Source organism: Diceros bicornis, chromosome 10 (assembly GCF_020826845.1).
Source record: "Diceros bicornis minor isolate mBicDic1 chromosome 10, mDicBic1.mat.cur, whole genome shotgun sequence".
NCBI classification, from domain to species: domain Eukaryota; kingdom Metazoa; phylum Chordata; class Mammalia; order Perissodactyla; family Rhinocerotidae; genus Diceros; species Diceros bicornis.
The window spans coordinates 20,872,928-20,890,791 of record NC_080749.1 but is presented as its reverse complement, the minus strand read 5'-3'; the positions used below and the strand labels follow the sequence as shown (position 1 = coordinate 20,890,791).

At 35.7% G+C, this 17,864-nt stretch overlaps 1 protein-coding gene across 2 annotated transcripts in view; it reads left to right on the top strand.

Moving 5' to 3' along the window:
- Positions 1–17,864, top strand: part of ZRANB3 (zinc finger RANBP2-type containing 3) — a 240,023-nt gene that overhangs the window by 155,218 nt on the left and 66,941 nt on the right. For both annotated transcript variants that reach the window (XM_058548870.1, XM_058548871.1), the window contains 2 exons: positions 12,865–13,036; positions 14,467–14,583. In XM_058548870.1, the coding sequence (XP_058404853.1) occupies positions 12,865–13,036; positions 14,467–14,583 (289 nt within the window). The remainder of the gene's footprint in view (positions 1–12,864; positions 13,037–14,466; positions 14,584–17,864) is intronic.

Here is a 17,864-nt window from a genome sequence, read left to right as displayed (position 1 = left end):
AGCATCCCACATACAAAATAGAGGAAGATTGGGACAGATGTTAGCTCAGCGACAATCTTCCTCAAGCAAAAAGAGGGAGATTGGCAATAGATGTTAGCCCAGGGCCAATCTTCCTCACCAAACAAACAAACAAAAAGGAAATAACAAGCGTTGGCAAGGATGTGGAGAAAAGGGTACCCTTGTGCACTGTTAGTGGGAATGAAAATTGGTGCAGCCACTATGGAAAGCAGTATAGAGGTTCCTCAAAAAATTAAAAATAGAACTGCCATATGATCCAGCAATTCCACTTCTGGGTATTTATTCAAAGAAAAAAAAAACTAATTCAGAAAGATATATGCACCCCTCTGTTCATTGCAACATTATTTACAATAGTCAAGATATGGAAGCAACCTAAGTGTCCATTGATGGATGAATGGATAAAGAAAATGTAGTATGTATATATACATGGAATATTACTCAGCTGTAAAAAAGAATGAAATCTTCCCATTTGCAACAACATGGATGGACTTAAAGGGTATTATGCTAAGTGAAATAAGTCAGACAGAGAAAGACAAATACCGTATGATTTCACTTATATGTGGAATCTAAAAAACAAAACCAGTGAACAAACAAAACAAAACAGAAACAAATTCATAGATACAAAGAACAAACTGGTGTTCACCAGAGGGGAGAGGGATGGAAGTATGTGAGGGGATTAAGAGGTACAAACTTCCACTTATAAAATACATGTCACAGGGATGTAGTGTACAGTATGGGGAATATAGACAATAGTATTGTAATAACTTTGTATGGTGACAGATGGTTACTAGACTTATCTTGGTGATCACTTCGCAATGTATATAAATGTCGAATCACTATGTTGTACACCTGAAACTAATATAAAATTGTATGTCAACTATACTTCATTAAAAATAAATAAATTAATAAGTAAAATCACTTGTTTAAAAAAAAACGAAAAAAAGCAGCCTTATTTTTTCCTGCAGTTTCAAGTTTAGAGCTCTCAGGTATCTAGTTATACTGGTAAACATGTAAGGTCTTCTGAGCAGCATGTTTTGTCTCAGAACACTAGACTTCCCAAAGTTCTTGATCTCAAAAGTCAGTTCAGTAAATGTTAAACATTTCCACAACCAGGTGTCTGACTGCATTGAAGAAATACATTCTTCATATTTTCCTCCAGCATTTTCCATATCTTTCATTCCATCAACTGACTATGATTAGGGTGAAAAAAATCACAATTTGATGATTCTTCTTTTCTGCAGTTTGATTACTTACTTTGTAATGTACATTCTGCTCTTTTCATGATGGTACCTTACTTGAGTTTCAGAGCAACTTAATATTTCAGAATTTAGAGAACACTTTTATGTTCTATTTATCTAGACTGTTGTTCTTCCTCAATTCTATTTGTAATCTCTCTTAGTCATTGTCTTTTCACTATGAATAATTCCAATTTCTCAGTCTATAGTCCTATAATGGAACTTACCCACTTCACTTTCTCCCTCTGGTATGTTTACATTAGATTGGTTCCCATTTATAAGACTTTTCTAGCTTGTGATATTCTTCTTGGGTGATACAACCAGAACTACACATTGGATTACACTTACCGTGTATCATTATTTAATATAAGAATAGAGTATTCTGAATTTCTACACTTCTATCATTTGTCAAACTCTTTAGTTATTAAACACTCCTATGTTGTGGTGGGAAAGCTGAATGCTACAGCCATCTTTGTAAAAACAGTTTGGCTGTTTCTTATAAAGATGAACATACAAAAGCTACAAAACGTTAAGGAAAAAATAAAAGAAGATCTAAATAAATGAAGTGGAATACCATGTCCATGGACTAGAAGACTCAATATTTTTGATATTACTGTTCTCCTGAAATTGTTGCATAGGTTGCATGTAATAATAATCAAATTCCCAGTAGGGTTTTTGTGGAAATTGACATTTTAAATCTAAAATTTATATGCAGAGGCAAAGGACAGCCAAAGCATCTTTGAAAAAGAAGAACAAAGTTGGAAGATTCACATTATTTTTGTCTACAGTCATCAAGAAAGTAGAGACACATAGATTAGTGGAATGGGATAGAGAATCTAGAAATAAACCCTTACATATATGGTCAATTGATTTTTTTTTAAAAATAATAATTTGTATATTTTATTCACATATGTTCATATTTAATTTTCCAGTAACCCTTTGAGAAAAGTGTTATTTTCCCATTTTACAGCTGTGAATAGTGAGGATTAAAAGACTTAAGTGATGGGTCCAACAGTATGCAACCAACAGATGGGGAACTAAAAATTCAAACATAGGTCATCTGACTTCCACTCCCAGGATCTTTTTACTGTACCGTGCATCTTACTTCCAGCAAGGACTATGATGCCAGCCCTGGTGCCTCTACTTCATCTCCTTTTGTTTCTCTTTTCTATTTTCTCCGTTTGTCCCTATGTCACTTTCTTATATAACCTTAGCCCTTCCCTTAATTGACTAATAGTTGGACTTCTCCTATACTGTGTCTGTTGAACCCCTTTTGCCATAATTGAACATTGTTTTCCAGATATTGAAAACTACTTGCTGTCTCATGAGGGGCATCCAGCTTGCCTCAGAATGTCTTTGTGTGGTGACAAGAGTCCTGATTTGCTTTTATGGTCCAATTTATTCAGAATTAAGCTGTCATGAGGGTAATCTCTGGGGAGAAGGGATTTTCTCATTAATGCCTCACGAGTTATTTCTTGGGAAATATAAGTATTTTCTTTGTACAACATCTTGGAAAATGTGAAAAAAGAGATATGGTGAGGGTGGCATGTTAAATCTTACTTTCTGCCAGTCCTGAGATGTAGCTTACTGCCAGATTCTGTTAAATTTGTTTCTTTCTGCCAATTGGTTTTATTTAGGTCTTTGTTACTTCTTTTTAGGATTGGTTATCCAAATCAGGGTTGATATTGTGAGGTTGGCTTAACGTCTTCAGGGGCAGAAGCCAGGGTCTGATAGGAAGCCATGGATTCTCAAGGGCTTAAACTAAGCTCTGGGCCTCTAGCCTCTTTGATGTTAATTTCCTTCCCTGATCCTCTTTAGTCTTGCCAGAAATTCTAGTTTTCTCCTGAATGTTCAGGAACAGCCAGATGGAAGAGATGCATAGGGCAAGGTATGAGGAAAGGACATGGAGCTTCCATGCCCTCTCTAGGCGCTCCATTCTCCCCCAAATCTCTATGTGTTCACCAACCCAGAAGCCCTGTAGTCGATTGATTTTTGACAAAGATGCAAGGCAGTTCTATGGAGAAAGGTGTCTCTTCAACAAATGTTCCTGAAACAACTAGATATCCATATGCAAGAAAAAAAAAAGAAGAAGAAGAAGAAAAGAAGAAGAGGCTCAATCCATATCTCACAGCATATGTAAAATTTAACTAAAAATGGATTATAGAGGATTCTGGGAAGATGGTGGAGTAGGAAACATCAAGAATCTGCGTCCTCACCTAGACAACAATTACACTGGCAGAATCTGTCTGATGTCACTATTTATGTAACTCTGGAGTATATTGAAGATTTGCAACATCCAGGGAAAGACTTGAACAATAAATTGTTAATTTCAGTCAATTCCAGCTCTTACCACAGTAATAGCTACCCATTTTCTGTCTCCAGCCCAATGGCAGACAGCTATATACATGTTCCTGGAGCAATTTGCACACAGCTTGTGGGAGCTAGGCTGGTCAAAAAGGACCCTGTCCTCCAAATATCAAAGATCTGTGCTCTTATCACTGATTGCTGCTTCTGATCACAGAAGTGCAGATGAAGTGGGAGCATCCATTTTTGTTGTGCCTCCCCACATTGTTGCAAGTCCCTCCCCCTCAGGCTGAAATGACTTTCAGGGAATTTAATGGTCCAGTGCTATTCCCTCCAGCTTTATTTTTCTATTTTTCCCCCTTTGGGAGTCAGACATTAAAGACTAGGACACTCAAAAACAACTGCATATATGGGTTAAATTTGAAGGTGACCACGCATACCCAGTAAAAGGCACAGGCTCAGAAAATAACTGGAAAGACCTTAAGTTTGTAACTCAGGCTGATCCTTGGCACAGAGACAGCCTACAAAGATCAAGAAACAAAAACAATGACAAAACCCAGCAGAACATGGGAAAGGGGGAGAGTCTGATTTATAGAGTTACCACATTATTAGATTCAAATGTCCAAGTTTCAACAAAAAAATCATAAGGCAGACAAAGAAACAGGAAAGCATGGCCCATTCAAAGGAAAAAAATAAACCAACCAAAACTGTCCCTGAAAAAGACCTGATGACAGATCTCCTAGACAAAAACTAAAACAGTTGTCTTAAAAATGCTCAAAGAACTAAAGGAAGATGTGGAAAAGGTCAAGAAAACTATGTATGAACAAAAAGGAAATATTAATAAAGAGATAGAAAACCTAAAAAAGAAACCAAAAAGAAATTCTGGAGCTGAAAAGTACAATAACTGAAAGGAAAAATTGACTAGAGGGATTCAAAGGCAGATTTGAGCAGCTAGAGTAAGAATCAGAGAACTTGAAGATAAGACAGTGGAAATTGTTGAGTCTGAGGAACAGAAAGAAAAAAGAATGAAGAATAGTGAATAGAACCTAAGGGATCTGTGTGAGCCATAAAACAGACCAACACATGCATTGTGGGGGTTCTAGGAGGACAGAGAAAGAAAGGGACAGAGAGAATATTTGAAGAAATAAGGACTGAAAACTTCCCAAATGTGATGCAAGACATGATTATAAACATCCAAGAAGCTCAACGAACTCCAAGTAAGATGAATTCACAGAGACCCACACCAAGACACATTATAATCAAACTTTCTAAGGATAAAGAGAATCTTGAAAGCAGCAAGAGAGAAGCAACTTATCACGTACAAGTGATCCTCAAAAAGATTATCAGTAAATCTCTTATCAGAAACTTTGGAAGCTAGAAGGCAGTGGGCTGATATTATCATATGATCCAGCAATTTCACTTCTGGGTATATATCCAAAAGAATTGAAAGCAGGGTCTTGAAGAGATGTTTGTACACGCGTGTTCATGCCAACATTATTTACAATAGCTAAAATGTGGAAGCAACCTAAGTGTCCATCAGTGGATGAATAGATAAGCAAAATGTGGTTTATATGTACAATGGAATATTATTCAGCCTTATAAAGGAAAGGAATTCTTACATATGTTATAACATGGATGAACTTTGAGGACATTATGCTAAGTGCAATAAGCCAGTCTGCAAAAGACAAATACTATATGATTCCACTTACATGAGGTACTTAGATTAGTCAAAATCATAGAGACAGAAAGTAGAATGGTAGTTGCCAGGGGCTGGGGGTAGGGGGAAGTGAAGAGTTATTGTTTAATGGGTATAGAGTTTCAGTTTTACAAGATGAAAAGAGTTGTGGAGGTGAATGGTGGTGGTGGTTATACAGCATTATGAATGTATTTAATACTGCTGAACTGTACACATAAAAATGGTTAAGATGATAAATTTTATGTTGTGGGTATTTACCACAATTAAAAAATTGAAAAAGTTAATTAAAAATGGATTGCAAACTGAAGTATAAAATCTAAAACTGTAAAACTTCTCAAAGGAAATAAAGGAGAAACTCTTTGTGATCTTGGGTTAGGCAAATACTTTTATATGGGACACAAAAAACATGAACCACAAAAGACAAAAGTGATGAGATTTACTTCATAAAAATTGAAAAGTTCTCTTCCAGAGACACTGGTAATTGAATGAATAGATAAGCCACAGACTAGGAGAAAATATCTGTAAAGCATATATTTGATAAAGGAATATGTAAATTCATATATATGTGTAAACATAAATTTTAAAATATACAAAAGGAATTTATAAAAGAATATATCAAATCTTTCAAAACTCTGTTATAAAACAAATAAAAATTTTTAATGGTTAAAAGAGAGACTTCCCCTGAGAAAATGTATGGAGGCCAAATAAGCACTTAAAAAGATGCTCGACATCACTAGTCATTAGAGAAATGCTAGTTAAAACCACAATGAGATACCAGTACACATCCATTAGAATAGGTACGATTTTTACAAACTGATAATACCAAATGATGGCAATGATGCTGAGCAATTGGAACTCAATACATTGCTGGTGGGAATTCAAAGAGGTATAGCAACTTTGGAAACAGTATGCCTATTTCTTATAAAGGTAAACATACACTCACCATACAACCCAGCGATCCCACTTTGGGTATTTAGTCAAGATAAATGAAAACATATGTTCACTCAAAAATCTGTATGCAAATGTTTATAGTAGCTTTGTTTATAGTCACCTAAAACGTGAAACATTCCAGATGTCCTTCAACTGGTGAATGCACAAATTGTGATGTATTCATACTGTGGCATATATTACTCAGCAGTAAAAAGGAATGAACTACTAACAACCAATAACAGAGATGAATTTAAAATGCATTATGCTGGGCCGGCCCCGTGGCTTAGCGGTTAAGTGTGCGCCCTCCGCTACTGGCGGCCCGGGTTCAGATCCCGGGTGCACACCAACACACCACTTCTCCGGCCGTTCTGAGGCCACGTCCCACATACACCAACTATAAGGATGTACAACTATGGCATACAACTATCTACTGGGGCTTTGGGGGAAAAAAACAAAAAGGAGGAGGATTGGCAATAGATCTTAGCTCAGAGCCAATCTTCCTCAGCAAAAAGAGGAGGATTAGCATGGATGTTAGCTCAGGGCTGATCTTCCTCACAAAAAACTAAATAAATAAATAAAATGCATTATGCTAAGTGAAAGAAATCAGATTTGAAAGCCTACATACTGTCTGATTCTATTTATATACTATTGTGGAATGTGTAAAACTGTAGGGGCAGAAAACAGATCAAGTGTTTCCCAGCAGCTGGGGGTGGGAGAAAGGGATTGCTACAAAGGACACACGGGAACTTAAAAAAAAATCAGAGGGTAATTTCCAGAGTCCAAAGTTAACTCTGTGTGTGTGTGTATGTGAGTGTGTGTTCATGAACACAGATAAACATGTGTGTTCTTGGTCATAAACTTCCTGTTTCATCATCATAAGCTAATATTAAGTGAGAAATGCCTATTGAGAAATGCCTCTCTTTAATTATATGTGATCAAAAAAGAAGATAAAAGAAGTTTGTGTTTATTCTTGTTTAGAAAAGGAGAAATGAATTTTTGCTTACTTTGTAAATCTGAATGAGAGAATGGCAATATTAATCCCAAAAGAACTTATCAAGGTTCATGTTTCATAACTTCTTTAGAGATGTTTAAAAGTTTGTTGTTGTTTTATTAATTTTAGGTTGTTAGGAGTTAGGTTTCCTTGATGTGTAATTCCACGCTAAACCACACTGCTGCTACTTTGTCCTCAAAACAATGTTTTTTCATATTCATTTATATCTTTCCTCTTTCATCTGTACACCTTAGCTCTTTGCTGTTGCACTCACAAACTTGTTTTATAATTTTCTTTCCTTGCCATAAAACTAATGAATCTTAAGCTTCAGAATGCCTCACTTATATAGGCCCATTTCAAGGCTCTGGGAGGGGCTTTGGCAATTTTCACAGGGTCTTGTGTCCCTGTCAAATTTACAGATGTAGGCTATTTGATAGATTGAAAGTTCTATTTTCAGTCCAACTTTATCCCACATAAATATGTGTGTGTGTGTGTGTGTGTATATATATATATATATATATATAAAACATACTCTATTATATATGTATATGATTTTTTTTTTTGTATCGTGTGCTGGTATTGGAGTGTCAGCAAGCATTTTTAGGATCAGGCTAAGAGGAAACTGTGTTGGGGGTACATTTAGTTTGAATTTAGTGGGCTATATTTATGTAATTCTCAGTAATCTCCATGTGTAATTAAGTTATTGGTAGCCAACCCGATGTAGGAATGGCTTCCAGGAATACTTACGTGGTGTCTATATCTCCAGCCCACTTTGTTCTCTTGATTTCCAAACCAATACAACTAATGTTATACTAGGTATCTATATACCATCAGCACATAGAAGTCAAGATATTCAAAACTGTACTTCATCCCTGAAAACTGCTCTTCATCCAGTAGATTCAGTCTTGGTTAAGACTCAATTTTATAAGTTAAACTCTAGAAGTCAACCTGACTGCTTCCTATGCCTTACTGTTGATGTCCAGTCAGTTGTCACATCCTTTGGACTCTACTGCTTTATCCTTTATTGAATCTGTACCCAGCTCTTCCTCACAGCTACAGGCTCAGTTCAGATCCTCTTTGTCTTTAGCCTGAATCACATTAACACAGTTTTTTGTCTGCCAATGGAAAGTAATTTATTTCTGAAAAACCATTTTAAGGCTAATTCTCACTGTCAAAAATATAATTACCAACTTCCTCAACCTGATAAAGGGCATTTACAAAAAACCCACAGCTAACACTATACTTAATGGTCAAAGACTGAATGCTTTGCCCTAAGATCAGGATAAGACAATGATATTTGCTCTTGCTACTTCTGTTCAACATTGTACTGGAAGTTCTAGTGAGAGCAATTAGGCAGGAAAAACAAATAAATTGCATCCAGATTGGAAAAGAAGCAGTAAAACTATCTCTATTCACATATGACTTGATCTTGTATATAGAAAATCCTAAGAAATCCACTAAAAACCTATTAGAACTAATAAATGAGTTCAGCAAGGTTGCAGGATACAAGATCAATATATAAATATTAATTGTATTTCTATACACTTGCAATGAACAATCAGAAAATGAAATTAAGAAAACAGTCCATTTACAATAGCATCAAAAAGAATAAATAAATATGTAGAAATAAATTTTTTAAAGACATGTAAAACTTATACTATGTAAACTATAAAACATTGTTGAGAGAAATTTAAGATCTAAATTAATGTAAAAACATCCTATGCTCCTAGATCAGAAAACCTCAACACTGTTAAGATGGCACTACCCCTCAAACTTATCTACAGATTCAACAGTCTGTCAGTATCTTCTTGTACAAATTGACAAGCTGATTCTAAAATTCATATCGAATTGCAAGGGACACAGAATAGGACAAACAACCTTGAAAAAGAATAATAGAGTAGGAGGCTTGATTATAATGGCAATCAAGACAGCGTAGTATTGGTACAAGGATAAATATCTAGATCAATGGAATAGAATTGATAGTCCAGAAATAAACTCAGACATCTACAGTTATTGATTTTTAACAAGACAACTAAGACCATTGAATGGGAAAAATAATAGTGTTTTCAATAAATGGTGCTGGGACATCTGGATAGCCACACACAAAAGAATGAAGTTGGACTCTTAATTTACACTATATACAAGAATTAACTTAAATTGAATCAAAGACCTAAATGTAAAAACAAAATCTAGGAAACTCTTAGAAGAAAGCATAGAGGTAAATTCATTCCTTGTAATTGAGAAGGGATTCTTAGATATGACATTGAAAGCATGAGCAACAAAGAACTAGACAAATCGTACTTCATCAAAATTAATAACTTTTATGCTTCAGAGGACACAATTGAAAAAATGAAAAGACAACTTACAGAATGGGAGAAAATATTTGCAAATCATATATTTGATAAGAGACTTGTATCTAGTATATATAAAGAACTCATACAATTCAATAATAAAAAGACAAACCAAATTCAAAAATGAGCCAAGGATTTGGATAGATATTTCTCCAACAAAGATTTACAAATGGCTAACAAGCACATGAAAAACTGCTTCACATCATTGGTCATTAGGGAAATGCAAATCAAAACCTCAATGAGATACCACTTCACATCTGCTAGGTTGGCTGGAATCAAAAAATCGGATAACACAAGTATTGGTGAGGATGTGGAGAAATTAGAACCCTTGAGCATTGCTGATGGGAATGTAAACCGATCCAACTGCTTTGGAAAACAATCTGGCACTTCCTCAAGTGATTAAACATAGAATTACCATATACTCCAGCCATTCAACACCGAGGTATATACCCAAGGTAAATGAAATTATATGTCCGTATAGAAACTTGTACGTGAATGTTTATAGCAGCATTATTCATAAAAGCCAACAGGTGGAAACAACCAAAATATCTATCAAGGAGTAAATGGATAAACAAAATGTGGTATGTCCATACAGTGGAATATTATTCAGCCTTAAAAGTAATGAAGTACTGATGTATGCTACAACATGAATGAACCTTGAAAACATTACACTAAATGAAAGAAGCAAGTCACAAAAGACTACATACTATGTGATTCCATGTATATGAAAGTTCAGAATAGGGAAATCTTTAGAGACCGAAAATGGATTAGTGGTTGTTTAGGGCTGGGGAGGCAGGATAGCGGTTAAGGGAGTGATAGCTAAAGAATATAGGGTTCCAGGGGCCAGCCTGGTGGTGCAGTGGTTAAGTGCACATGCTCCACTTTGGCGGCCCAGGGTTTGCAGGTTTGGATCCTGGGCACCCACCAATGCACCGCTTGTCAAGCCATGCTGTGGTGGTGTCCCATATAAAGCAGAGGAAGATGGGCACGGATGTTAGCCCAGGGCCAATCTTCTTCAGCAAAAAAAAGAATATAGGGTTCCTTCTTCAGATAATGAAAATGTTCTAAAATTTACGGTGGTGATGGTTGCCCATATCTGTGAATATACTAGAAAGCTTTGAATTGTACATTTTAAATGGGTGAATTGTATGGCATTATGAATTATATCTCAATAAAGTTGTTTTAAAAAAAGAATAGGATATTCCAAAAAGTATACAGAATTACCATCAAATTTAATGGGAAGAGACCAGGCATTTACAGGCAGCATCTCTTCCAGCCCTCCCTCCCCCTCTCATGTCCCCTTTGCACCCTAAACTTGAGTCTGGGGGTTCAGCAGTATGTGGTGCTGCTAACAGTCTTTAGAGTCGATGCCACCTCCAGCAGTCTGACTCTAGCTGAAAGAGAAGAGGGGGTGGGAGAAAGGATTTCTCTAAACCATGGCTCATACCAAGCGTAAGGCTTTCAATCAACCAGTGGTAAAGCTCCCAGGAGGCAACTGGCTACCAAAGCTTCGCTCAGTAGTATGCCCTCTCCTAGAGGAGTGAAGAAACCTCATTGTTATGGGCCTGGTACTGGTACTGTGGCATCTGAAGTTAGATCGCTCTAACTTCGAAAGAGACCTGTGCTTCTACAGCACAGCTGTTGGTGCTTTGCGGGAAGCAAGTGAGGCCTAAGTGATGGGCCAGTTTGAAGACACTTGTGTGCTGTCTGTGCCAAAACAGAACAGTTGTGCCAAAAGACCTCCACCTAGCATATTGTACACCTGCAGAATGTGTCACATAAGTGGAGAGTGTGCTTAAGAATCCATTTTAATGGAAAACATTTCATTCTCAAAAAAACGCTAAAGACCCAAACTCTTCTTGCCATTACTGGTAGTTCTGAACATTAGATTTTTTTTTACCATGAGGTCAAAATGTACCTAAGTATATGATTGTAAATGGAAAAATAGGTGACAGAGTCAGGTATTGGCAAGTATTTTTCCATTTTCATTGGTTTGTGAATTTTTAATATAAATATGGGCACATAAAGCATTAAAGAAAGTCAAAAAATTTCAATGAACAAGTTTCAGTAATTCAATTTATGACAATTATAATTAAACCTATTAATTTTTTTTACAATGCCAGCACTTAGTTTTTTTAAAGTAAATTTCTTATTGATGGCAACTTAATGGTGTCTATCATTTTGCCGTGTAGTAGTTCCATCTATTTGCTATACTTTTCTAATCAATTCTACATGCAAGTACATGTTTTTCGTGTTGTCTGTACTATTGCTGTATGTTTGCTATCAAAATACATTAAACAAAAAAAGTTAATGTTAGCAAATTTCATGTTTCTAAAATTGACACCTATTTGTGCTAAAATACAACCAAAATCCCATTAAAATGGAGAGTTATTTACTTATTAATGTTAGTAATCATAATACAACCTAACAGGACTTTTTCCTTTGTTAATTATTCTCTTAACAGGTATTTTCAATAGTATGGGCCCCTAGAAAATGATTGGGAATTTTGTGGAAATAGTGTTTGGGTTGTCACAATAATAGGGAGATGTTATTAGGCCGGCTGTCGTGATACCTACATTCAATAGATCCTCTAGATTTCAACTCCTTATTTAACACCTGCCCACAGTGCTTGGTACTGACAACTCATAGTCTTCTCAGAGATCTAGAGGATAGGTTCCGTTGTGCAAGCATCTTAAGTTGTAGCTTCCTTTCTTTTGCCAAGTCAGCCACCACTTGTCTGTCTGCATTGTGTCTTCTAAATATTTCTTGAAATTGCTTATTTTCTGATGTTTCTTCTCTCCTTCCCTCTTTCATAGTGGGTTTGTGTCTTTTTTTTTTTTTAATTTTCTTTGCTGTCAATCCAGTGGTTTCAAAGGAAGAAGAGATCACCAGCTGATCAATCTATTGTGCTTAACAGATCAATGGGAGATGATATCGCTTCCTAGAGGGTCTGGAAAATGTTTTGAGTGGTTTGGGTTGTTATATAGACTGGCTGGTGTACTGGCAGTTAGTGCTTAGTTAGGGCTAGTTCTGCTAAACACACTGCCATGTGTGAGCCCACCCAAAATGCTAGTGGTATTCAGAGTTATCAGTTCATCCCAGCCTTGTATTCACTTAGTGTAAACAGTATGTTTAGACACTAACATTTTCTGTAGCTAAGAGTAATGTATAATCTTATTCATTACTGTTTCTCAAGCTGAGCTTTTTGAAACTAATTGCATTTAGAAACCACGGTAAAAACAGCGTCATGGCTCCTTATCATAAAAAGGAAGAACACACTAGATAGTTTTCTTACTCTAGCATTCAGCTTTTCTACATGTTTTTTCTTAATATTAACAGATATTTTGGTAAAAGGCCTCAGTGGGATTGTAGAGGGGCATCAAATCTTAATGAACTTCATCAGCTATTAAGTGACATAATGATTAGAAGATTAAAGACTGAAGTTTTAACCCAGCTGCCCCCTAAAATCAGACAGCGTATTCCATTTGATCTTCCATCAGCAGCAGCCAAGGTGAGAGCCCTTCTTTGATTGAAAATCTTATTTTAAATCATTTTAAATTATTCTGTGAAAGATTGCACATGTTTCATATTTCACAGAAGGAAGAGTCCGCTTTCTTAAAATAGGTTTGATTAATAGAGCCTATGAATTGACTTTGTATCATTTCAAGAAGAGAGCAGAGGAATTTAACTTCAGTCATCAAATAATGTGAAAAGATTCAGTATCCTAGTGATTAAAAAAATGTTTCTGCTGAATATAGAAAAAAAGTACTTCAATTGCAAGAAAGATTTAGTATTAAGAATTTGTAGGGTGTGAAACTCAATATTTAGCAAGGGAAATTGTATTTCTTGCCCTAGGATTTTTTTTTAAAGTATAACTAGCTGTCTTCTAGACTAACTTGGATACGGCTCTGTTCTTGAAATCTTAAAACTCTATGATCATGTTGTAAGATGTGCAGTTCAACATATCAGAAAGCCAAATTGTATTTTACCTAATCTTTATCTACATTTACTTTTGGGAAGTGCAATGCTTATATATTCTCTGAAATTTCTTCAAATCTGGACATGACTGTCAACAAAGACTATTTATTGCATTGTTTTATCTTGAAAGCTTAGAGTAAGCATTTTGTAAACATTGAGCAACATGCTATTGGTAAAATAAGGGTGATCTGATTTTCTGTATCCACTATTTTAGCACTAGAAAAAAAATAAAAGAGGGGCCAGCCCGGTGGCGCAAGCAGTTAAGTGCATGTGCTCCGCTGCAGCAGCCGGGGGTTCGCCAGTTCGGATCCCGGGCGCGCACCGACGCAGTGCTTGGCAAGCCATGCTGTGGCGGCGTCCCATATAAAGTAGAGGAAGATGGGCACGGATGTTAGTCCAGGGCCAGTCCTCCTCAGCAAAAAAAAAAAAGAAAAAAACAAAAGAGGAGGATTGGCAGATGTTAGCACAGGGCTGATCTTCCTCACACAAAAAAATAAATAAATAAATAAAAGAGAGTCAATATATGGTTATATTACATTTTTATTTAACTAATATTCCTTAAGTCTTTATGCTTATTTAAATAAAATTATATCTTTTAGTTAAAATACTTGCTACCATATACCTTTTCACTACCATGCTTTCTTATATATTTAAATCTTTATTTTTACTTTACAGAATGTTTCTCCTTAAGAGGAAGCTGCAATTGTTTGATTTATGGTATTACCAAAGGGCTTGGTTTTCACCTAGAGTTTGTCATTGGTTTCTATCATTAGCATGAACATGTAACTGACCTTCCTCCATGTTAATGTCTTTAAATGAACACATTAGCATCTTCGGGAATTTTCTTTTCTTTTTATATCTTTGTATATAAAAAAGAAAATAAGTAGAATATGATTCATTGTTGCATTAATTGTTCTGTTCTATATGCTGTATTTCTAAACGTTGTTATTTTCTCCCACGTAGGAATTGAATAGCAGCTTTGAAGAGTGGGAAAAATTAATGAGAGCTCCAAATTCAGGTGCCACTGAGACTGTCATGGGATTGATTACTCGCATGTTTAAACAGACTGCTATTGCCAAGGTACTCATTGCTGGGCCATCATCTGTTTGTCTTGATACAAATTATTTACAGATTATTTAATTTATTTTAATGTTTTTACTTAAGCAGCTTGTTTGCCTACTGCAACATGTTTTTGCCATTTAATTTTTAATTCTTTATTATGGAAAAATTCAGACATATTCAAAGTAAACAATAGTATAGTGAACACCGTTATACCTGTCCATATATGGATCCTTTCCAATGTATGGGTACACTCTGGTGAGAGAGTATAGCATGCATTACACTGTCTCATTTAAAGGACATACATACATTTATCTTTGTTATCAGCTTTTTCCGTGTTTTCACTATGTAATTGTTACAAATAATCTTTTTTGTCAATCTTTTTTAATTGGTATTATGTTTTTAATTCCCTACAGAGATAGATGTGCTCATGTTCTGTTTGTCTAAAAGTACAAATTAGAGGGTGTTAGAGTTTTTAAATCTCCGTGTGACTGTCAAGTAGACTCATCACATGTTCTTGTTGTTGTTGTTGTTACCAGCGTGGTAGAACTTATACATACTAATGAGTGTCATCCTTTTCCAATTCTGAGATTTTATATAACAAAATTTTTTAAAGTGAGGTTTATTGAGGTATAATTTACATATAGTGAGGGCTGGCCCGTGGCTTAGTGGTTAAGTGCACACGCTCCGCTACTGGCGGCCGGGTTCGGATCTCGGGCGCGCACCAACGCACCGTTTCTCCGGCCATGCTGAGGCCGCGTCCCACATACAGCAACTAGAAGGATGTGCAGCTATGACATACAACTATCTACTGGGGTTTCAGGGAGAAAAAAAGGAGGATTGGCAATAGATGTTAGCTCAGAGCCAGTCTTCCTCAGCAAAAAGAGGAGGATTAGCATGGATGTTAGCTCAGGGCTGATTTTCCTCACAAAAAAAAAAAAATTTACATACAGTGAAATTTGTCCTTTTAAAATGTATAGTTTGATGAGGCTTGACAATACATATAGTCAGGTAGTCATCACTACAATCAAGATAAAGAATATTTCCACTACCCCAAAAAATTCCCTTTGCAGTCATTTCCCTCACACCCGCCCTCTAGACCTTGGCAGTCACAGATCTGCTTTTTATCACTATAGTTTTGCATTTTACAGAATGTCACAGAAATGAAATCATGTAGTGTGTAGCCTTGTGTCTGGCTTCTTTGACTTAGCATAAGCTTTTGTGATTGATCCAGGTTTTTGCATGTCATTAGTTTTTTCATTTTTATCGCTGAATAATGTTCCAGCGTATGGATATATAACAATTTTTTTATTCCTTCACCAGTTAATGGCCATTTGGGGTATTTTCAGTTTGGACCATTATGAACAAAACTCTTATAATTATTCATATAGGTCTTTGTATGGACGTATTTTCATTTCCCTTGAGTAAATAACTGGAAATGGGGACTGCTGGGTCATATGAAAAGCATAGGTTTAACTTTATAAAAAACTACCAAGTTGTTTTTCAAAGTGCTATACCATTTTGTGTTCCTACTAACAATGTATGAAAGTTCTAGTTGTTCCACATCTTTGTCAGCACTTGGTATTATCAATCTTTTTAATTTAAGCTATTCTTATGAGTATTTTGTGGTATCTCATTTTTATTTTAATTTGCCTTTTCCTAATGGCTGATGACATTCAGCATATTAGTGATTCATTTTCTTTTGTAAATTATCTGTTCATGTCAAGCCCATTTATTTTGGGTTATAATAGCTCTTTATATATTTTGGAAACAAGTCCTATAATGTATATATCTTTCTCAAATATTTCTTCCAAGTCCGTGGATTGCATTTTTATTTTCTTAACATTGTCTTTCATAGAACAGAAGTTTTTAATTTTGAAACAATCCAGTTTATCATTTTTTTCCTTTATGTTTTGTGCTTTTTGAGTACCAGTTATTTTTTGCTTAATCCAAGTTCACAAAGATTGTTCTCCTAAGTTTTCTTATAAAAGTGCTGTATCTGGGTTATATATGTATATAAGTCTATGAGCTATTTTGAGTTAATTTTTTTATGTGGTACAAAGTGAGGGTGGAGGTTCAGTTTGTTTTTTTGTTTTGTTTTGGGGTTTTTTTTTGGGGGGGGGATATGGATTTTCAGTTGTCCCAGTACTCTTTGTTGGAAAGATTTTTCTGTTTTTCTCTCATTGAATTACCTTGGCACCTTCATAAAAAATCAATTGGTTATATATGTGTGGGCCTGTTTCTGAACTCTCTGTTCTGTTTCACTGATCTATACATCTAACCTTATAGAATACTACAGTGTCTTAATTACTATACCTTTACAGTAAGTCTTGAAATCACACAGTGTTCACCCCTGCTTTGTCTTTTTTCAAAATTATTTTTGTCTATTGTAGGTCTTTTGCTTTTTCTTATGAATTTTAGAATTAGCTTGTTAAGTGTATACAATTTTGATTGGAATTTCTTTGAATCTATAGATTAATTTGGCAGAATTGACTTATTAATAGTATTGAATCTTCTCGTCCATGAAAAGAGTATCTCTCTCCTTTAATTTAGGTCTTCTTTAATTTCTCCCAGCAATGTTTTCTAGTTTCCTTGAATACATTTTGTTAGATTTATTTCTAGTGTAGGGGGAAGAGGGAGAATCTCCCTCTGCCCTTTTCCTTAAGGTTCTTATGGCTGGCCAAATAATCAAGACAGGTTAGCAGGAGAAAATAATACCAAGTTTAATAACATGTATACATGGGAGAAAGCAGGGACACTGCGTTTCTCAACACAATAGCAGAAATTCTCGTCTTAAATACCATGTCCAACCAAAGACAAGGAGGATGTTGGGGGTGGGGGTGTCAGTTACAGGAGATTATCACTAAAGCACTGTAAACAAGGGTAAGGTTTATTATGCAGTTTTAAGGCCTCACCTTCCACATTGATAAGTCTCTAGAAATGAGGTCATCCCCCCTCTTCCCAATACAGAGAGGGAGATACCTTTACAAATGGAGACTTCCCTTGTAAATGATTGTCTGGTAACTCTTCGCAGGGCCATCCAGAGCATGTGGCCAGAGAGACAGAACTTCTGATAAGGTGGGCTTGTTGGTGCCTTTTCTATTGTAACCTCTATCCTACGTTATCTTTATAGCAGTCATGATAATAACTCCTTCCTGAAACAGATCTTTTGTTTTAAATTCTTTAGGCAGTTTGGGAGGGGAAACTCAAATATTCTTCCTGAGTTCTCTGAGTCCTTATTGTCTTCAGCTCGAAATAATCTGTATACCAGAGTGGTGCTTCCTGGGGTAGCTTGCCCTGAG